We start from the raw sequence: 21,193 nt of genomic DNA, 5'->3' as shown, positions 1-21,193 counted from the left end.
AACCCAACCCAACCCAATCCAACCATTGGTTCAACCCAACCCAACCATCGGTCCAATGCAACTACTGGTTCAACCCAACCCAACCCAACCATTGGTTCAACCCAACCATTGATCCAACCCAACCATCTGCTCAACCCAACCCAACCCATTGGTCCAACCCAACCCAACCATCTGCTCAACCCAACCCAACCAAATCCAACCCAACCATTGATCCAACCCAACCCAACCATCTGCTCAACCCAACCCAACCACACCCAACCATGGTTCCAACCCCACCCAACCCATTGATGATGAGGAGCGGGATGAAGCTCCACGTCCACCTCCCGACCCCCCTGGAGGTCTCCAGGCCTGGGGACCCCCCCCCCAGTGTCACCTTCTCGGGCAGCTGAGCCTCCACCTCCTTCTTGAGGCGCCGCAGCAGGAAGGGCCGCAGCACCTTGTGCAGGCGCCGGATGATCAGGATGGTCTCCTCCTCGTTGAGGTCCACCTGCAATGGCCACCACCAGGAGCAGGGCTTGGCGTCACCAATGGAAGGGTTGGACCTTCCCAATGACCCAAAATAATCCAAGAAGCTCCTGAGAAACAGTTGCTGGTGGGATGTCACCGCCCAGAGCGGCAGAACGAGCTCAAAGCTCTCCAGGTCCAGCAAAGACACTGATCCACCTCCAAAACTTCTACAGATCCATCAAAGACACTGATCCAACATCTCCAGATCCAGCAAAGACACTGATCCAACACCTCCAGACCCATCAAAGACACTGATCCACCTCCAAAACATCTCCAGATCCATCAAAGACACTGATCCAACATCTCCAGATCCATCAAAGATACTGATCCACCTCCAAAACCTCCAGAACCATTCCAAACTTCTCCAGATCCATCAAAGACACTGAACCAACATCTCCAGGTCCATTAAAACACTGATCCAACCCCAAAACATCTCCAGATCCATCAAAGACACTGATCCACCTCCAAAACATCTCCACGTCCATCAAAGACACTGATCCACCTCCAAAACATCTCCAGATCCATCAAAGCCACTGATCCACCTCCCAGATCTCCAGAACCATCCTAAAGATCTCCAAATCCATTAAAACATTGATCCAACATCTCCAGGTCCAGCAAAGACACTGATCCAACATCTCTAAAACATCTCCAGATCCATCAAAGACACTGATCCACCTCCAACTTCTACAGATCCATCAAAGACACTGATCCACCTCTAAAACATCTCCAGATCCATCAAAGACACTGATCCAACATCTCCAGATCCATTCCAGACACTGATCCACCTCCCAGAGCTCCAGGAACCCTTCCAACATCTCCAGGTCCATTCCAGACACTGATCCACCTCCAAAACATCTCCAGATCCATCAAAGCCACTGATCCACCTCCAAAACATCTCCAGATCCATTCCAGACACTGATCCACCTCCAAAACATCTCCAGATCCATTCCAGACACTGATCAACCTCCAAAACATCTCCAGATCCAGCAAAGCCACTGATCCAACATCTCCAGATCCATTCCAGGTCTGATCCACCTCCAAAACATCTCCAGATCCATTCCAGACACTGATGCACCTCCAACATCTCCAGAACCATCAAAGCCACCGATCCATCTCCAGAACCACTCCCAACTCCTCCAGATCCATTCCAGACACTGATCCACCTCCCAGAGCTCCAGAACCACTTCCAAACATCTCCAGATCCATCAAAGCCACCTCCAGATCTCCAGAACCACTCCCAACCCCTCCAGACCCATTCCAGACACTGATCCACCTCCAACATCTCCAGATCCAGCAAAGCCACTGATCCACCTCCAAAACATCTCCAGGTCCATCAAAGCCACTGATCCACCTCCAAAACATCTCCAGGTCCATCTTCAATCCATTAAAACACTGATCCAAACATCTCCAGATCCATCAAAGACACTGATCCACCTCCAAAACATCTCCAGATGCACCAAAGACACTGATCCAACATCTCCAGATCCATTCTAGACACTGATCCACCTCCAAAACATCTCCAGATCCATTCCAGACACTGATCCACCTCCCAGATCTCCAGGAACCCTTCCAAGATCTCCAAATCCATTCCAGACACTGATCCAACATCTCCAGATCCATTCCAGACACTGAACCACCTCCAACATCTCCAGATCCATTAAAACACTGATCAAACTTCTCCAGGTCCATCAAAGCCACTGATCCACCTCCCAGAGCTCCAGGAACCCTTCCAAGATCTCCAAATCCATTCCAGACACTGATCCAACATCTCCAGATCCATCAAAGCCACCAATCCACCTCCAAAACATCTCCAGATCCATTAAAACATTGATCCAACATCTCCAGATCCATTCCAGACTCTGATCCACCTCCAGATCTCCAGGAACCCTTCCAAGTTCTCCAGACCCATCAAAGCCACTGATCCACCTCCAAAACATCTCCAGATCCATTGAAACATTGATCCAACATCTCCAGATCCATCAAAGCCACCAATCCACCTCCCACAGCCCCAGAACCATTCCAAACTTCTCCAGACCCATCAAAGACACTGATCCACCTCCCAGAGCTCCAGGAACCCTTCCAACATCTCCAGATCCATTCCAGACACTGATCCAACATCTCCAGATCCATCAAAGACCTGATCCACAGCTCCAGAACCCTTCCAAACTTCTCCAGATCCATCATCAATCCATTAAAACACTGATCCAACATCTCCAGGTCCATCAAAGACACTGATCCACCTCCCAAACCTCCAGAACCATCCCAAACTTCTCCAGATCCATTCCAGACACTGATCCACCTCCAACATCTCCAGATCCATCAAAGCCACCGATCCAGACCTCCAGGACCATTCCAAACCCCTCCAGATCCACCAAAGCCACCTCCAGACCTCCAGGACCACTCCCAACTCCTCCAGATCCATTCCAGACACTGATCCACCTCCAACATCTCCAGATCCATCAAAGCCACTGATCCAACATCTCCAGATCCATTCCAGACACTGATCCACCTCCAAAACATCTCCAGATCCATCAAAGCCACCTCCAGATCTCCAGAACCACTCCCAACCCCTCCAGATCCATTCCAGACACTGATCCACCTCCCAGAGCTCCAGAACCACTTCCAAACATCTCCAGATCCATCAAAGACACTGATCCAACATCTCTAGGTCCATTCCAGACACTGATCCACCTCCAAAACATCTCAAGATCCATTCCAGACACTGGTCCACCTCCAACATCTCCAGATCCAGCAAAGACACTGATCCAATATCTCCAGATCCATTCCAGACTCTGATCCACCTCCAGATCTCCAGGAACCCTTCCAAGTTCTCCAGACCCATCAAAGCCACCGATCCACCTCCAAAACATCTCCAGATCCATCAAAGCCACCGATCCAGACCTCCAGGACCACTCCCAACCCCTCCAGACCCACCACCACCAACCTCAACCCCACCTCCAGCACCTTCCCACCCACACCCACGCCCAGGTCCAGGTCCCACCTTCTCGCCGGTCATGGCGAAGGGCGCGTTGAACCACTGCTCGAAGGTGCTGCAGCTCTTGAAGATGGTGGGCAGCAGGAAGTTGAGGAGCGCCCAGAGCTCGGGCAGTTTGTTCTGCAGGGGGGTCCCGGTGAGGAGAAGACGCCGCGGGGCCACGTAGTGGGTGTTGAGGACCTGGGTCAGCTTGCAGTGGTGGTTCTTCATGCGGTGGCCTTCGTCCACGATCATGTACTTCCAGCGGATCTGAGGAGGACAGGAGAAAGGGAGATGGTTGTCTCCGGGTGGGACGTGGAGATCTCAGGTGGGAAACGGAGAGAGATGAAGATCTCAGGTGGGACATGGAGATGAAGATCTCAGGTGGGACATGGATGGAGGACAGGAGAAACGGAGATGAAGATCTCAGTGGGAAATGGAGATGCAGATCTCAGGTGGGACATGGAGGACAGGAGAAATGGAGATGCAGATCTCAGGTGGGACATGGAGAAGAACACCTCAGGTGGGAATGGAGAACACTTCAGGTGGGAAATGGAGAAGAACATCTCAGGTGGGAAATGGAGGACAGGAGAAAGGGAGATGGAGATCTCAGGTGGGAAATGGAGGACAGGAGAAACGGAGATGAAGATCTCAGTGGGAAATGGAGATGAAGATCTCAGGTGGGACATGGAGAGAGAAGATCTCAGGTGGGAAATGGAGATGAAGATCTCAGGTGGGATGTGGAGGACAGGAGAAACGGAGATGGTTGTCTCCGGGTGGGACGTGGAGATCTCAGGTGGGACATAGATGGAGGGCAGGAGAAAGGGAGATGGAGATCTCAGGTGGGACACGGAGAAGAACATCTCCAGGTGGGGAATGGAGATGGAGATCTCAGGTAGGAATAGGAGGACAGGAGAAACGGAGATGATCGTCTCCGGGTGGGACATGGAGATGGAGATCTCAGGTGGGACATGGACATGAAGATCTCAGGTGGGAAATTGAAGATCTCAGGTGGGAAATTGAAGATCTCAGGTAGGAAATGGAGATGGAGATCTCAGGTGGGGCATGGAGATGATCATCTCAGGTAGGACATGGAGATGAAGATTTCAGGTGGGAAACTGAAGATCTCAGGTGGGACATGGAGATGAAGGTCTCAGGTGGGAAATGGAGGACAGGAGAAATGGAGATGGTCGTCTCCAGGTGGGAAATGGAGATGAACATCTCAGGTGGCACATGGAGGACAGGAGAAAGGGAGATGGTTGTCTCCGGGTGGGATGTGGAGATCTCAGGTGGGACATGGATGGAGAACAGGAGAAACGGAGATGAAGATCTCAGTGGGAAATGGAGATGAAGATCTCAGGTGGGACATGGAGGACAGGAGAAAGGGAGATGGAGATCTCAGGTGGGAAATGGATGGAGAACAGGAGAAATGGAGATGATCGTCTCCAGGTGGGAAATGGAGATGAAGATCTCAGGTGGGAAATGAAGATCTCAGGTGGGACATGGAGATGGAGATCTCAGGTGGGAAACGAAGAGAGATGAAGATCTCAGGTGGGAAATGGATGGAGGACAGGAAAAATGGAGATGGTCATCTCCAGGTGGGGAATGAAGATCTCAGGTGGGAAACGGAGAGAGATGAAGATCTCAGGTGGGACATGGAGATGGAGATCTCAGGTGAGAAATGGAGATGGAGATCTTCAGGTGGGCACCAAGCAGAAATGGTTTCAGCAGAATTTGAGAAGATTTTGAGAAGAATTCGAGAAGATTTTGAGAACATTTTGAGAAGATCCTTCTCAGAATTTTCTCAGAATTTGAGAAGATTTTGAGAAGATCTTTCTCAGAATTTTCGAAGGATTTTCTCAGAACTTTCTGAGAACTTGAGAAGATTTTTGAGCAGAATTTGAGGAGAACTGAGAAGAACACGGCAGTGGCTGGAGCTCACCTTGGCCAGGATGTGCTTGTCCTTGATGATGTACTCGTAGGTGGTCAGCAGGACGTTGAATTTGCCGCTGCGCAGCTGCGGGACGAAGGCGCGGCGCGCGGCCGGGGAGCCCTGGGGGGACAATTCCAAAGGAACGTCAGAAACCCCAAAAAATGGGGAATTATCCAAAAAAATCAGGAGGTTTTGGGGTCTCCTGATGGTGAGGAACCACCAAAAATTGGAATTTTTGGGGATTTTCGTGGATTTTCATGGATTTGGAGGTGGGACCCAAAGTCCTCCAGAACTTGAGGAGGAAAACGGAATCCAAGGAATCCAAAATCCAAGGAACCCAAAATCCAAGGAACCCAAAATCCAAGGAACCCAAAATCCAAGGAATTTGGGGCTCACCTTGTAGGAGACCTTGACCACGGACGGCGCCCACTTGTCGAACTCGTAGGCCCAGTTGGACAAAGTCCTGCGGGACAGACAGACGGACAGAAGGTGGGAATTTTGGATTTCCCCATGGAACAAAGGTGGGAATTTTGGGATTCTGGGACTGACGAGAGCGGGACGATGATGAGGAAGGGGCCGTTGATCCTCTTGTGCTCCATCAGGTAGGTGATGAGCGCGATGGTCTGGATGGTCTTGCCCAGCCCCATCTCGTCGGCCAGGATCCCGTTGAGGTTGTTGTTGTAGAGGGACACCAACCACTCCAGGCCCTTGATCTGCGGGGACGGAGAGCCAGGCCCACCTCAGATCTTCTGCCAGCTCCAGACCCACCTCAGAGCTCCAGATCCACCTCAGAGCTCCAGATCCCACCTCAGAGCTCCAGATCCCACCTCAGAGCTCCAGATCCCACCTCAGAGCTCCATCCCATTGCTGGAGCCAGCTCCAGATCCCACCTCGGAGCTCCATCCAGCTCCAGATCCCACCTCGGAGCTCCAGATCCCACCTCGGAGCTCCATCCAGCTCCAGAACCCACCTCGGAGCTCCATCCCATTGCTGGAGCCAGCTTCAGATCCCACCTCAGATCTTCTGCCAGCTCCAGACCCACCTCAGAGCTCCATCCCATTGCTGGAGCCAGCTCCAGATCCCACCTCAGAGCTCCAGATCCCACCTCGGAGCTCCAGATCCCACCTCAGAGCTCCAGATCCCACCTCAGAGCTCCAGATCCCACCTCGGAGCTCCAGATCCCACCTCAGAGCTCCAGATCCCACCTCGGAGCTCCATCCCATTGCTGGAGCCAGCTCCAGATCCCACCTCGGAGCTCCATCCAGCTCCAGATCCCACCTCAGAGCTCCAGATCCCACCTCGGAGCTTCATCCCATTGCTGGAGCCAGCTCCAGATCCCACCTCAGAGCTCCATCCAGCTCCAGATCCCACCTCGGAGCTCCATCCCATTGCTCTAGCCAGCTCCAGATCCCACCTCGGAGCTCCATTCAGCTCCAGATCCCACCTCAGATCTCCATCCAGCTCCAGATCCCACCTCGGAGCTCCAGATCCCATCTCGGAGCTCCATCCCATTACTGGAGCCAGCTCCAGATCCCACCTCAGAGCTCCATCCAGCTCCAGATCCCACCTCGGAGCTCCATCCAGCTCCAGATCCCACCTCGAAACTCCACCTAGCTCCAGATCCCACCTCGGAGCTCCACCCAGCTCTAGATCCACCTCAGATCTTCATCCAGCTCCTCAATCCCACCTTAGATCTTCACCTCACACTACATCCAGCCCCAGATCCACCTCAGATCTCCATCCAGCTCCTCAATCTCATTGTCCCACCTCAGATCTTCATCCCATATTGCATCCACCTCCATATCTACCTCAGATCTTCCTCCACCTCCATATCCACCTCAGATCTTCATCCAGCTCCAGATCCCACCATCCCACCTTAGATCTTCATCCCACACTACATCCAGCCCCAGATCCACCTCAGATCTTCATCCATCTCCAGATCCACCTCAGATCTTCATCCAATCTCATTGTCCCACCTCAGATCTCCATCCCTCTCCAGATCCCACCATGTTCTCCCCACCTGGTACTGCTTGAGGACGCCGTTGACCATGAGGGCCGACTGTTTGTCCACGCGCTCGGTGACCGCGTGCGCCACCGCGTGCCCCACCCAGCTCCTCAATCCCATTGTCCCACCTCAGATCTTCATCCATCTTCAGATCCCACCTCAGATCTTCATCCCACATTGTATCCAGCTCCAGATCTACCTCACATCTCCATCTGACTCCATATCTACCTCAGATCTCCATCCATCTCCTCAATCCCACCTCAGATCTCCATCCAGCCCCATATCCACATCAGATCTTCATCCAATCTCATTGTCCCACCTCAGATCTCCATCCAGCCCCAGATCCCACCATGTTCTCCCCACCTGGTACTGCTTGAGGACGCCGTTGACCATGAGTGCCGACTGTTTGTCCACGCGCTCGGTGACCGCGTGCGCCACCGCGTGCCCCACCCAGCTCCTCAATCCCATTGTCCCACCTCAGATCTTCATCCATGTCCTCAATCCCACCTCAGATCTTCATCCCACATTGTTTCCAGCTCCAGATCTACCTCACATCTCCATTTGACTCCATATCCACCTCAGATCTCCATCCATCTCCTCAATCCCACCTCAGATCTTCATCTAGGATCCTCAATCTCATTGTCCCACCTCAGATCTCCATCCATCTCCTCAATCCCACCTCCGATCTTCATCCAGGATCCTCAATCCCACTGTCCCACCTCAGATCTTCATCCATGTCCTCAATCCCACCTCAGATCTTCATCCCACACTCCATCCATCTCCAGATCCACCTCAGATCTCCATCCAGCTCCTCAATCCCACCTCAGATCTCCATCCACCTCCAGATCCCATCTCAGATATTCTGCCAGATCCCACCTCAGATCTTCATCCAATCTCATTGTCCCACCTCAGACCTTCATCCATCTCCAGATCCCAACTCAGATCTCCATCCAGCCCCAGATCCCACCTCAGATCTTCATCCAGCCCCAGATCCACCTCAGATCTTCATCCATCTCCAGATGCCACCACCCCATCCCCATTTTCTCCTCGTATCTCCACCATGTCCCAACCTGGTACTGCTTGAGGACGCCGTTGACCATGAGGGCCGACTGTTTGTCCACGCGCTCGGTGACGGCGTGCGCCACCCAGCTCCTCAATCCCATTGTCCCACCTTAGATCTTCATCCCACACTACATCCAGCCCCAGATCCACCTCAGATCTCCATCCACCTCCATATCCCACCTCAGATCTCCATCCAATCTCATTGTTCCACCTCAGATCTCCATCCAGCTCCTTAATCTCATTGTCCCACCTCAGATCTTCATCCAAGCTCCAGATCCCACCTCAGATCTCCATCCATCTCCTCAATCTCATTGTCCCACCTCAGAGCTCCATCCAGCCCCAGATCCACCTCAGATCTTCATCCAGCTCCTCAATCCCATTGTCCCACCTCAGATCTCCATCCCTCTCCAGATCCCACCTCAGATCTCCATCCCTCTCCAGATCCCACCATGTTCTCCCCACCTGGTACTGCTTGAGGACGCCGTTGACCATGAGTGCCGACTGTTTGTCCACGCGCTCGGTGACCGCGTGCGCCACGGCGTAGTACGACTGCAGCCCCCGCGCCAGCGCCTGCGACACGCCGTACTCATCGTCCACGTCCTGCTTGGCGTTCCTGCCCGAGAAACGCGGTGAGAAACCGGGAAAAATTGGGAAAAATGGGGTGAGAAACCACGAAAATGGGTCAGGGACCACACAGGGATGGAGAAATGAGGGGAAAAATGGAGAAAAAAATGGTGGAAAAACGGGGTGAGAAACCGGGAAAATGGGGAAAAACAGGGGAAAACGGGGTGAGAAACTGGGAAAAGGGGTCAGGGACCACATGAGGATGGGGAAAAACGGGGTGGGAAACCGGGAAAATGGGGAAAAACTGGGAAAATCGGGGTGAGAAACCGGGAAAAAACGGGGTAAGAAACCAGGAAAATGGGGAAAAAATGGGAAAAACGGGGTGAGAAACCAGGAAAATGGGGAAAAACTGGGAAAAGCGGGGTGAGAAACCAGGAAAATGGGTCAGGGACCACACAGGGATAGGGAAAAATTGGGAAAAAAGGGGATAAAATGGAGAAAATGGGGGGAAATGGGGGAAAAAAATGGGATAAAATTGAGGGAAAAAGGGTCATGGACCACCAGGGAATGGGGAAAAATGGGGAGAAATGGGGGAAAAATGGGTGAGAAACCGGGAAAATGGGTCAGGGACCGCGTGGGGATGGGGGGAAAAATGGGGAAAAATTGGAGAGAAATGGGGGAAAAATGGGGAGAAATGGGGGAAAAATGGGGAGAAATGGGGGAAAAATGGGGAGAAATGGGGGGAAAATGGGGAGAAATGAGGGAAAAATGGGGAAAAACAAGGGAAAAACGGGGCGAGAAACCGGGAAAATGGGTCAGGGACCACGTGGGGATGGGGAAATGGGGGAAAAAGGGGAGAAATGAGGGAAAAACAGGGTGAGAAACCAGGAAAATGGGGAAAAACTGGGAAAAACGGGGATGAGAAACCGGGAAAAAACTGGGAAAAACGGGGTGAGAAACTGGGAAAAAACTGGGAAAAACAGGGTGAGAAACTGGGAAAAAGGGTCAGGGACCATGTGGGGATGGGGGAATGGGGGAAAAACGGGGAGAAATGGGGGAAAAATGGGTCAGGGACCACGTGGGGATAGGGAAAAATTGGGAAAAAATGGGATAAAATTGGGGGATAAAGGGTCATGGACCACCAGGAAATGGGGAAATGGGGGGAAAATGGGGAGAAATGAGGGAAAAACGGGGCAAGAAGCCGGGAAAATGGGTCAGGGACAACATGGGGATGGGGAAATGGGGGAAAATGGGGAAAAATTGGGAAAATCGGGGTGAGAAACCGGGAAAATGGGTCAGGGACAACATGGGGATGGGGAAATGGGGGAAAATTGGGGAGAAAATGGGGGAAAAATGGGGTGAGAAACTGGGAAAATACTGGGAAAAATGGGGTGAGAAACTGGGAAAAAACTGGGAAAAATGGGGTGAGAAACCGGGAAAATGGGGAAAATCTGGGAAAAACGGGGTGAGAAACTGGGAAAAAACTGGGAAAAAACTGGGAAAAATGGGGTGAGAAACTGGGAAAAAACTGGGAAAAATGGGGTGAGAAACTGGGGAAAATCTGGGAAAAATGGGGTGGGAAAATGGGGAAAATCTGGGAAAAACGGGGTGAGAAACTGGGAAAAAAATGGGAAAAATCTGGGAAAAATGGGGTGAGAAACTGGGAAAATGGGTCAGGGACCACACAGGGATGGAGAAATGGGGGAAAAATGGGGGAAAATAGGGGTGAGAAACCGGGAAAATGGGGAAAAAATGGGGAAAACAGGGTGAGAAACTGGGAAAAAAGGTCAGGGACAACATGGGGATGGGGAAATATTGGGAAAAGTTGGGGAAAAATGGGGGAAAAATGGGGAAAAACGGGGAGAGAAACCGGGAAAAAACTGGGAAAAATGGGGTGAGAAACCAGGAAAATGGGGAAAAATTGGGAGAAACGGGGTGAGAAACCGGGAAAATGGGTCAGGGACCACGTGGGGATGGGGAAAAATGGGGAGAAATGGAAGAAAAATGGGGGAAAAATGGGGGAGAAATGAGGGAAAAATGGGGAAAAATGAGGGAAAAATGGGGAGAAATGGGAGAAAAATGGGGAGAAATGGGAGAAAAATGGGGAGAAATGAGGGAAAAATGGGGAAAAACAGGGTGAGAAACCGGGAAAATGGGTCAGGGACCACGTGGGAATGGGGAAATGGGGGAAAAACGGGGTGAGAAACCAGGAAAATGGGGAAAAACTGGGGAAAATGGGGTGAGAAACCAGGAAAAAACTGGGAAAAATGGGGTAAGAAACTGGGAAAAAACTGGGAAAAATGGGGTGAGAAACCGGGAAACGGGGAAAAATTGGGAAAAAATGGGATAAAATGGAGAAAATGGGGGGAAATGGGGGAAAAAAATGGGATAAAATTGAGGGAAAAAGGGTCATGGACCACCAGGGAATGGGGAAAATGGGGAGAAATGGGGGAAAAATGGGTGAGAAACCGGGAAAATGGGGAAAAACTGGGAGAAACAGGGCAAGAAACCAGGAAAATGGGGAAAGACTGGGAAAAACGGGGTGAGAAACCAGGAAAATGGGGAAAACCAGGGGAAAAGGGGGTGAGAAACTGGGAAAAAACTGGGAAAAATGGGGTGAGAAACCGGGAAAAAACTGGGAAAGACTGGGAAAAACAGGGTGAGAAACCGGGAAAAAACTGGGAAAAACGGGGTGAGAAACCAGGAAAAAACTGGGAAAAATGGGGTGAGAAACTGGGAAAATGGGGAAAAAGTGGGAAAAACGGGGTGAGAAACCGGGAAAATACTGGGAAAAACGGGGTGAGAAACCGGGAAAATGGGTCAGGGACCACGTGGGGATGGGGAAATGGGGGAAAATAGGGGAGAAATGGGGAAAAACGGGGTGAGAAACCGGGAAAATGGGGAAAAATTGGGAAAAACGGGGATGAGAAACCGGGAAAAAACTGGGAAAAATGGGGTGAGAAACTGGGAAAATGGGTCAGGGACCACATGGGGATGGGGGAAAAACAGGGTGAGAAACCAGGAAAATGGGGAAAAACTGGGAAAAATGGGGTGAGAAACTGGGAAAAAACTGGGAAAGACTGGGAAAAGCGGGGTGAGAAACCAGGAAAAAACTGGGAAAAATGGGGTGAGAAACCGGGAAAAAACTGGGAAAAACAGGGTGAGAAACCGGGAAAATGGGGAAAGACTGGGAAAAATGTGGTGAGAAACCGGGAAAAAACTGGGGAAATGGGGAAAAACTGGGATAAATGGGGTGAGAAACTGGGAAAAAACTGGGAAAAACGGGGTGAGAAACTGGGAAAAAACTGAGAAAAACGGGGTGAGCAACTGGGAAAAAAATGGGAAAAATGGGGTGAGAAACTGGGAAAAAAATGGGAAAAATGGGGTGAGAAACCGGGAAAAAACTGGGAAAAACGGGGTGAGAAACCGGGGAAAAACTGGGAAAAACGGGGTGAGAAACTGGGAAAATGGGGAAAAAATGGGGAAAACGGGGTGAGAAACTGGGAAAAAACTGGGAAAAATGGGGTGAGAAACCAGGAAAATGGGGAAAAACTGGGAAAAACGGGGTGAGAAACTGGGAAAAAGGGTCAGGGACAACATGGGGATGGGGAAATATTGGGAAAAGTTGGGGAGAAATGGGGGAAAAATGGGGGGAAATGGAGGAAAAATGGGATAAAGGGTCATGGAGACAAAGAAGAGAGGAGGAAGAGGAGGAAGAGGAGGAAGAGGAGGAAGAAGAAAAAGAGGAAGGAAGAAAAAAAGGAAGAAGACGAAGAAGAGGAAGAGAAGAAGAAGAGGAAGGAGAGGAAAGAGAGGAGGAAGAGCGAGAAGAGGAAGAAGAAGAAGAAGAGGAAGAAGAAGAAGGAGGAGGAGAAGGAGGAAGAGAAGGATCAGAGGAAGAAGATGAAGAAGAGGAAGAAAAGGAAGAGAGGAAGGAGAGGAGGAAGAGGAAGGAGAGGAGGAAGAGGAAGGAGAGGAGGAAGAGGAAGGAGAAGAAGAAGGGAGGAAGAGGATAAGGAAGAAGAAGAAGAGGATGAAAAGGAAATGGAGGAAGGAAGGAGAGGAAGAAGAAGAAGAGGAAGAAGAGGAAGAAAAGGAAGAGAGGAAGAAAAGGAAGAGGAAGAAGAGGAAGAAGAGGAAGAGAGGAAGAGGAAGGAGAGGAAGAAGAGGAAGAAGAGGAAAGAAAAGGAACAAAACGAAGAAGAGGAAGAAGACGAAGAGGAAGGGGGGAGGAAGAGGAAGAAGAGGAAGAAGGGAGGAAGAGGATAAGGAAGAAGAAGAAAGGAAGAAAAGGAAAAGGAGGAAGGAAGGAGAGGAAGAGAGGAAGAAAAGGAAGAGGAAGAAGAGGAAGAAGAGGAAGAAGAGGAAGAAGAGAAAGACGATGAGGAAGAGGAAGAGAGGAAGAGGCAGAGGAAGGAGAGGAAGAAGAAGAAGAGGAAGAGAGGAAGAAAAGGAAGAGGAAGAAGAGGAAGAAGAGGAAGAAGAGGAAGAAGAGGAAGAAGAGGAAGAAGAGGAAGAGAGGAAGAGGAAGGAGAGGAAGAAGAGGAAGAAGAAGAAAGAAAAGGAACAAAATGAAGAAGAGGAAGAAGATGAAGAGGAAGGGGGGAGGAAGAGGATAAGGAAGAAGAAGAAGAGGAAGAAAAGGAAAAGGAGGAAGGAAGAAGAGGAAGAAGAGGAAGAAGAGGAAGAAGAGGAAGAGGCAGAGGAAGGAGAGGAAGAAGAAGAGAAGAAGAAAAGGAAGAAGGAGAGGAAGAAGAAGAAGAGGAAGAGAGGAAGAAAAGGAAGAGGAAGAAGAGGAAGAAGAGGAAGAAGAGGAAGAGGCAGAGGAAGGAGAGGAAGAAGAGGAAGAAGAGGAAAGAAAAGGAACAAAAGGAAGAAGAGGAAAGAAGACGAAGAAGACGAAGAGGAAGAAGAGGAAGAAGAGGAAGAAGAGGAAGAAGAGGAAGAAGAGGAGGAGAGAGGAAGAGGGGAGGAAGAGGAAGAAGAAGAAAGAGAAGAAGAAAAGGAAGAAGGAGAGGAAGAAGAAGAAGAGGAAGAAGAGGAAGATGATGAGGAAGAGGCAGAGGAAGGAGAGGAAGAAGAGGAAAGAAAAGGAACAAAATGAAGAAGAGAAAGAAGATGAAGAGGAAGGGGGGAGGAAGAGGAAGAAGAGGAAGAAAAGGAACAAAAGGAAGAAGAGGAAGAAGATGAAGAAAGAAAAAAGGGAAGAAGAGGAAGAAGATGAAGAGGAAGGGGGGAGGAAGAGGAAGAAGAGGAAGAAGAGGAAGAAGAGGAAGAAGAAGAAAGAGAAGAAGAAAAGGAAGAGGAGGAAGAAGAGGAAGAGGAAGGGGGGAGGAAGAGGAAGAAGAGGAAGAAGAGGAAGAAGAGGAAGAAGAGGAGGAGGGAGGAAGGCTCACTCGATGATGTGTCGGGCGTCCACCTCCGAGACGTCGTCGCTGTCGGGGTCCGGAATTTTCTTTTTCTCCTCCACGGGCAGGGCGGGCTGGGCCGGCTGGGGCTGCTCCTCCTCCTCCTCCTGGGGAGGAAGAACCAAATCCCAGGGAAAAATTCATCCAGAATTAATTGGGAATGCTGAGATAACGAGGGTGGAGTTAATTAAAAGGGTGTGAGGTCAATAAGATAATTAATTAGATAATGAATTTTCCAGTTGTGCCTTCCTCACCTCCTCCTCCTCCTCGGAGCCGCTCTCCTCGCTGTCGGAGCGCGGAGCCACCTCGTACCTGGGGGGGAAAAATGGGAATTTTCCAGAACGTGGAACCGGCTCTGGAATTCCCAGTGCTCCCAGTGCTCCCAGTACACCTATGGTCCATTCCCAGTATTCCCAGTGCTCCCAGTGCTCATTCCCAGTATTCCCAGTGTTAATTCCCAGTATTCCCAGTGCTCCCAGTATCCCTAGTTTACCCCGGGTTCATCTCCAGCCAGGCCTCCCAGTACTCCCAGTGTTCATTCCCAGTGCTCCCAGTGCTCATTCCCAGTACTCCCAGTACACCTATGGTCCATTCCCAGTGCTCATTCCCAGTACTCCCAGCATACCCAGGGTCCATTCCCAGTGCTCCCAGTATTCCCAGTGCTCCCAGTATTCCCAGTTTACCCCGGGTTCATCTCCAGCCAGGCCTCCCAGTGCTCCCAGTACACCTATGGTCCATTCCCAGTGCTCCCAGTATTCCCAGTTTCCCCAGTTTACCCCGGGTTCATCTCCAGCCAGGCCTCCCAGTGCTCCCAGTGCTCATTCCCAGTATTCCCAGTTTCCCCAGTTTACCCCGGGTTCATCTCCAGCCACGCCTCTCAGTACTCCCAGTATTCCCAGTGCTCCCAGTGCTCATTCCCAGTGTTCATTCCCAGTATTCCCAGTGCTCCCAGTATTCCCAGTGCTCCCAGTTTACCCCGGGTTCATCTCCAGCCATGCCTCTCAGTACTCCCAGTACACCTATGGTCCATTCCCAGTATTCCCAGTATTCCCAGTTCTCATTCCCAGTATTCCCAGTACACCTATGGTCCATTCCCAGTGCTCCCAGTGCTCCCAGTGCTCCCAGTTTACCCCGGGTTCATCTCCAGCCACGCCTCCCAGTGCTCCCAGTGCTCATTCCCAGTGTTAATTCCCAGTACTCCCAGTACACTTATGGTCCATTCCCAGTGCTCCCAGTGCTCATTCCCAGTGCTCCCAGTACATCTATGGTCTATTCCCAGTGCTCCCAGTATTCCCAGTGCTCCCAGCATACCCAGGATCCATTCCCAGTATTCCCAGTGCTCCCAGTATTCCCAGGCTCCTCTCCAGCCAGGCTTCCCAGTGCTCCCAGTGCTCATTCCCAGTGCTCCCAGCATACCCAGGGTCCATTCCCAGTGCTCCCAGTATTCCCAGTATCCCCAGTTTACCCCGGGCTCATCTCCAGCCACGCCTCCCAGTGCTCCCAGTACACCTATGGTCCATTCCCAGTATTCCCAGTGCTCCCAGTATTCCCAGTATTCCCAGTTACCCCGGGTTCATCTCCAGCCAGGCCTCCCAGTACTCCCAGTACACCTATGGTCCATTCCCAGCATTCCCAGTGCTCCCAGTTTACCCCGGGTTCATCTCCAGCCACGCCTCCCAGTGCTCCCAGTACACCCATGGTCCATTCCCAGTGCTCCCAGTGCTCCCAGTATCCCCAGTTTACCCCGGGTTCATCTCCAGCCAGGCCTCCCAGTACTCCCAGTACACCTATGGTCTATTCCCAGTATTCCCAGTTTACGCCGGGTTCATCTCCAGCCAGGCCTCCCAGTGCTCCCAGTACACCTATGGTCCATTCCCAGTATTCCCAGTTTACGCCGGGTTCATCTCCAGCCAGGCCTCCCAGTGCTCCCAGCATACCCAGGGTCCATTCCCAGTGCTCCCAATGTTCCCAGTGCTCCCAGTTTACCCCGGGTTCATCTCCAGCCACACCTCCCAGTGCTCCCAGTATTCCCAGTGCTCCCAGTGCTCATTCCCAGTGTTAATTCCCAGTATTCCCAGTATCCCCAGTTTACCCCGGGTTCATCTCCAGCCAGGCCTCTCAGTGCTCCCAGTACACCTATGGTCCATTCCCAGTATTCCCAGTATCCCCAGTTTACCCCGGGTTCATCTCCAGCCACGCCTCCCAGTGCTCCCAGCATACCCAGGGTCCATTCCCAGTGCTCCCAGTATTCCCAGTTTACCCTGGGTTCATCTCCAGCCACGCCTCCCAGTGCTCCCAGCATACCCAGGGTCCATTCCCAGTGCTCCCAGTATTCCCAGTATTCCCAGTACTCCCAGTTTACCCCGGGTTCATCTCCAGCCACGCCTCCCAGTACTCCCAGTACACCTATGGTCTATTCCCAGTATTCCCAGTGCTCCCAGTGCTCATTCCCAGTGTTCATTCTCAGTATTCCCAGTGCTCATTCCCAGTACTCCCAACATACCCAGGGTCCATTCCCAGTGCTCCCGGTGTTCCCAGTATTCCCAGTGCTCCCAGTTTACCCCGGGTTCATCTCCAGCCACGCCTCCCAGTGCTCCCAGTATTCCCAGTGCTCCCAGTGCTCATTCCCAGTGTTCATTCCCAGTATTCCCAGTGCTCCCAGTATTCCCAGTGCTCCCAGTATTCCCAGTTACCCCGGGTTCATCTCCAGCCACGCCTCTCAGTACTCCCAGTACACCTATGGTCCATTCCCAGTATTCCCAGTGCTCCCAGTGCTCATACCCAGTGTTCATTCCCAGTATTCCCAGTGCTCATTCCCAGTACTCCCAGTACACCTATGGTCCATTCCCAGTATTCCCAGTGTTCATTCCCAGTGCTCCCAGCATACCCAGGGTCCATTCCCAGTGCTCATTCCCAGTGCTCCCAGTATTCCCAGTACTCATTCCCAGTATTCCCAGTATCCCCAGTTTACCCCGGGTTCATCTCCAGCCACGCCTCTCAGTACTACCAGTACACCTATGGTCCATTCCCAGTATTCCCAGTGCTCCCAGTTTACCCCGGGTTCATCTCCAGCCACGCCTCCCAGTGTTCATTCCCAGTGCTCCCAGTATTCCCAGTATTCCCAGTGCTCCCAGTTTACCCCGGGTTCATCTCCAGCCACGCCTCCCAGTGCTCCCAGTACACCTATGGTTCATTCCCAGTGCTCCCAGTGCTCATTCCCAGTACTCCCAGTACACCTATGGTCCATTCCCAGCATTCCCAGTGCTCATTCCCAGTATTCCCAGAATTCCCAGTGTTCATTCCCAGTGCTCCCAGCATACCCAGGGTCCATTCCCAGTGCTCCCAGTATTCCCAGTATTCCCAGTTACCCCAGGTTCATCTCCAGCCACGCCTCCCAGTGCTCCCAGTGCTCATTCCCAGTGCTCCCAGCATACCCAGGGTCCATTCCCAGTATTCCCAGTACTCCCAGCATTCCCAGTATTCCCAGTGCTCCCAGGATTCATTCCCAGTGCTCCCAGTATTCCCAGTTTACCCCGGGTTCATCTCCAGCCAGGCCTCCTAGTGCTCCCAGTATTCCCAGTGCTCATTCCCAGTGTTAATTCCCAGTATTCCCAGTGCTCATTCCCAGTACTCCCAGCATACCCAGGGTCCATTCCCAGTGCTCCCAGTGCTCCCAGTGCTCATTCCCAGTGCTCCCAGTGCTCATTCCCAGTGCTCCCAGTGCTCCCAGTGCTCCCAGTGTCCCCAGTTTACCCCGGGTTCATCTCCAGCCACGCCTCCAGCTGCCCGGCCTTGGGCGCGTCGGTTCCCGTCAGGATTTTGCCGCTCTCCACGTGGATCACCTTCACCGGGAGGTCGCTCATCTGGCTCGTCTCATCCAGGGGCTGGCAACGGGATGGGATTGGGATTGGGAATTCTCCAAAATTCCCCAAAATCCCCCAGGATTTGGGGTGATTCGGGACTCACCTCCCCATCGGGGCCGATGGCCGGAGCCTGACCCTCGGCGTTCTCGGCCTTCTGTGGGGACAACGGGAGGAGGAAGAGGAAGGAGAAGAAAAAAGGGAAGGAGATGAAGGAAGGAAGGAAGAAAAGGAGAGGAGAAAAGGAAGAAGATGGAGGGAAAGAAGGAGAAGGAGAAGAAGAAGAAAGTGAAGAAGAAGAAAAAGATGGAGAAGGAGAAGAAGAAGGTGGTGAAGAAGAAGATGAAGGAGAAAAAGAAGATGGAGAAAAAGGAAGAGAAGAAGAAGAAGAAGGAGGAGGAGGAGGAGAAGAAGATGGAGATGGAGAAGAAGAAGAAGGAGGACGAGGAGGAGGAGGAGGAGAAGGAGAAGAAGATGGAGAAAAAGGAGGGGAAGAAGAAGAAGATGGAGAAGAAGGTGGTGAAGGAGAAGAAGGAGAAGGAGAAGGAGGAGGAGGAGGAGGAGGAGGAGAAGAAGAAGAAGAAGAAGAAGAAGAAGAAGAAGAAGAAGAAGAAGAAGAAGGTGAAGAAGATGAAGAAGGAGAAGAAGATGGAGAAAAAGGAGGGGAAGAAGAAGAAGAAGGAGAAGAAGAAGGAGGAGGAGGAGAAGAAGGAGAAGAGAGAAAAGAAGGTGAAGAAGAAAGTGGTGAAGAAGAACATGAAGAAGAAGGTGAAGAAGATGGAGAAAAAAGAGGGGAAGAAGAAGGAGAAGAAGAAGAAGGTGAAGAAGAAGATGGAGATGGAGAAGAAGAAGAAGAAGGAGGAGGAGGAGGAGAAGGAGAAGAAGGAGAAGAGGAAGGAGGAGGAGGAGAAGGAGAAGAAAAAATGAAGAAGACAAAAGGTTGGAAGGCAGAAAAGGAAAGAGACAAAAAGAAAGGAAAGAAAGAGAGAAACGAAGAAGAGGAGGAGGAGGAGGAGGAGGAGACGAAGTCAGCCAGGCCAGCCCAGCCCTGGCTCTGCCTCCAAACCCCTTCGTGGCCTTCCTCCCCTTGCCCCACCTTCTTCTTCTTCTTCTTCTTCTTCTCCTTGGCCACCTGGGCCGCCTTGTGCTGCCGCACCAGCTCCGTCAGGTTGGCCACGTACTCGTCGGTCTGCTGCAGCAGGTAGGCCAGGCGCTTGTCCTTCTTCTGGTCGATCAGCTTGCGGTAGCCTTCCTCATCCTCAGCCTGGGGGGGGGGCAAAGGGGTCAGGGACCATCCTCATCCTCATCATCATCATCCTCATCAGCCTCATCCTCACCCTCATCATCATCATCCCCATCCCCTTCCTCATCCCCATCATCATCCTCATCCACAGCCCCATACTCATCCCCTTCCTCATCCTCGGCCTGCCGGGGGGGAAAGGGGTCAGGGACCATCCTCATCCTCAGCCTCAGCCCCATCCCCATCCCCTTCCTCATCCTCGGCCTGGGGGGGGAAGGGGTCAGGGACCATCCTCATCCTCATCATCATCCCCTTCCTAATCCCCATCCCCTTCCTCATCCTCGGCCTGGGGGGAGAGGGTCAGGGACCATCCTCATCCTCATCATCATCCTCAGCCCCATCCCCTTCCTCATCCTCGGCCTGCGGGGGGGCAAAGGGGTCAGGGACCATCCTCATCCTCATCATCATCATCATCATTAGCCCCATCCCCTTCCTCATCCTCGGCCTGGGGGGGGGAAGGGGTCAGGGACCAGGGACCATCCTCATCATCATCCTCATCATCATCCTCAGCCCCATCCCCTTCCTCATCCTCATCCTCATCATCATCCCCATACTCATCCTCATCCCCTTCCTCATCCTCGGCCTGCGGGGGAGAGGTCAGGGACCATCCTCATCCTCATCATCATCCTGATCCCCATCCCCATCCCCTTCCTCATCCTCGGCCTGCGGGGGGGCAAAGGGGTCAGGGACCATCCTCATCCTCAGCCTCAGCCTGATCCCCATCCCCTTCCTCATCCTCGGCCTGCGGGGGGAGAGGGTCAGGGACCAGGGACCATCCTCATCCTCATCATCATCATCAGCCCCACCCTCATCCTCAGCCTCATCTCCTTCCTCATCCTCGGCCTGCGGGGGAGAGGGTCAGGGACCATCCTCATCCTCATCATCATCATCATCCTCAGCCCCATCCCCTTTCTCATCCTCATCATCATCCCCTTCCTCATCCTCAGCCTGCGGGGGAGAGGGTCAGGGACCATCCTCATCCTCAGCCTCAGCCTCATCATCATCATTATCATCACCCTCATCCTCAGCCCCATCCTCATCCTCATCCCCATCCTCATCCTCATGCTCGGCCTGCAGGGGGAGAGGGGTCAGGGACCATCCTCATCCTCATCCTCATCATCATCCTCATCCCCATCCCCTTCCTCATCCTCGGCCTGCCCGGGGGGGCAAAGGGGTCAGGAACCCATGGGAACCATCCTCATCCTCATGATCATCCTCAGCCCCATCCCCTTCCTCATCCTTGGCCTGCTGGGGGGAGAGGGTCAGGGACCATCCTCATCCTCATCCTCATCCTCATCCTCATCCTCATCCTCATCCTCAGCCCCATCCCCTTCCTCATCCTCGGCCTGCGGGGGGGGAAGGGGTCAGGGACCATCCTCATCATCATCATCATCATCATCCCCATACTCATCCTCATCCTCGGCCTGCCGGGGGAGAGGGTCAGGGACCATCCTCATCCTCATCCCCATACCCAGCCTCATCATCACCCCCTTACTCATCCTCATCCTCATCCTCATCCTCATCCTCATCCTCTTCCTCATCCTCAGCCTGCCAGAGGGGGCAAAGGGGTCAGGGACCAT

At 52.3% G+C, this 21,193-nt stretch overlaps 1 protein-coding gene across 1 annotated transcript in view; it reads right to left on the bottom strand.

The window, feature by feature from the left end:
• The window catches only part of SMARCA4 (SWI/SNF related BAF chromatin remodeling complex subunit ATPase 4), a 97,466-nt gene that overhangs the window by 34,332 nt on the left and 41,941 nt on the right, over positions 1-21,193 (bottom strand). The window contains 11 exon segments of the mRNA XM_074530479.1: positions 374-487; positions 3,509-3,751; positions 5,424-5,534; positions 5,811-5,877; positions 5,964-6,127; positions 8,944-9,094; positions 14,442-14,560; positions 14,708-14,765; positions 18,207-18,337; positions 18,420-18,470; positions 19,410-19,577. Of these exon segments, the coding sequence (XP_074386580.1) occupies positions 374-487; positions 3,509-3,751; positions 5,424-5,534; positions 5,811-5,877; positions 5,964-6,127; positions 8,944-9,094; positions 14,442-14,560; positions 14,708-14,765; positions 18,207-18,337; positions 18,420-18,470; positions 19,410-19,577 (1,377 nt within the window).

This window comes from Zonotrichia albicollis, chromosome 32 (genome assembly GCF_047830755.1).
Source record: "Zonotrichia albicollis isolate bZonAlb1 chromosome 32, bZonAlb1.hap1, whole genome shotgun sequence".
Classification (NCBI taxonomy): Eukaryota; Metazoa; Chordata; class Aves; order Passeriformes; family Passerellidae; genus Zonotrichia; species Zonotrichia albicollis.
Note: the sequence above shows the minus strand (reverse complement) of the source record. Positions and strands in the feature narration are given on the sequence as shown.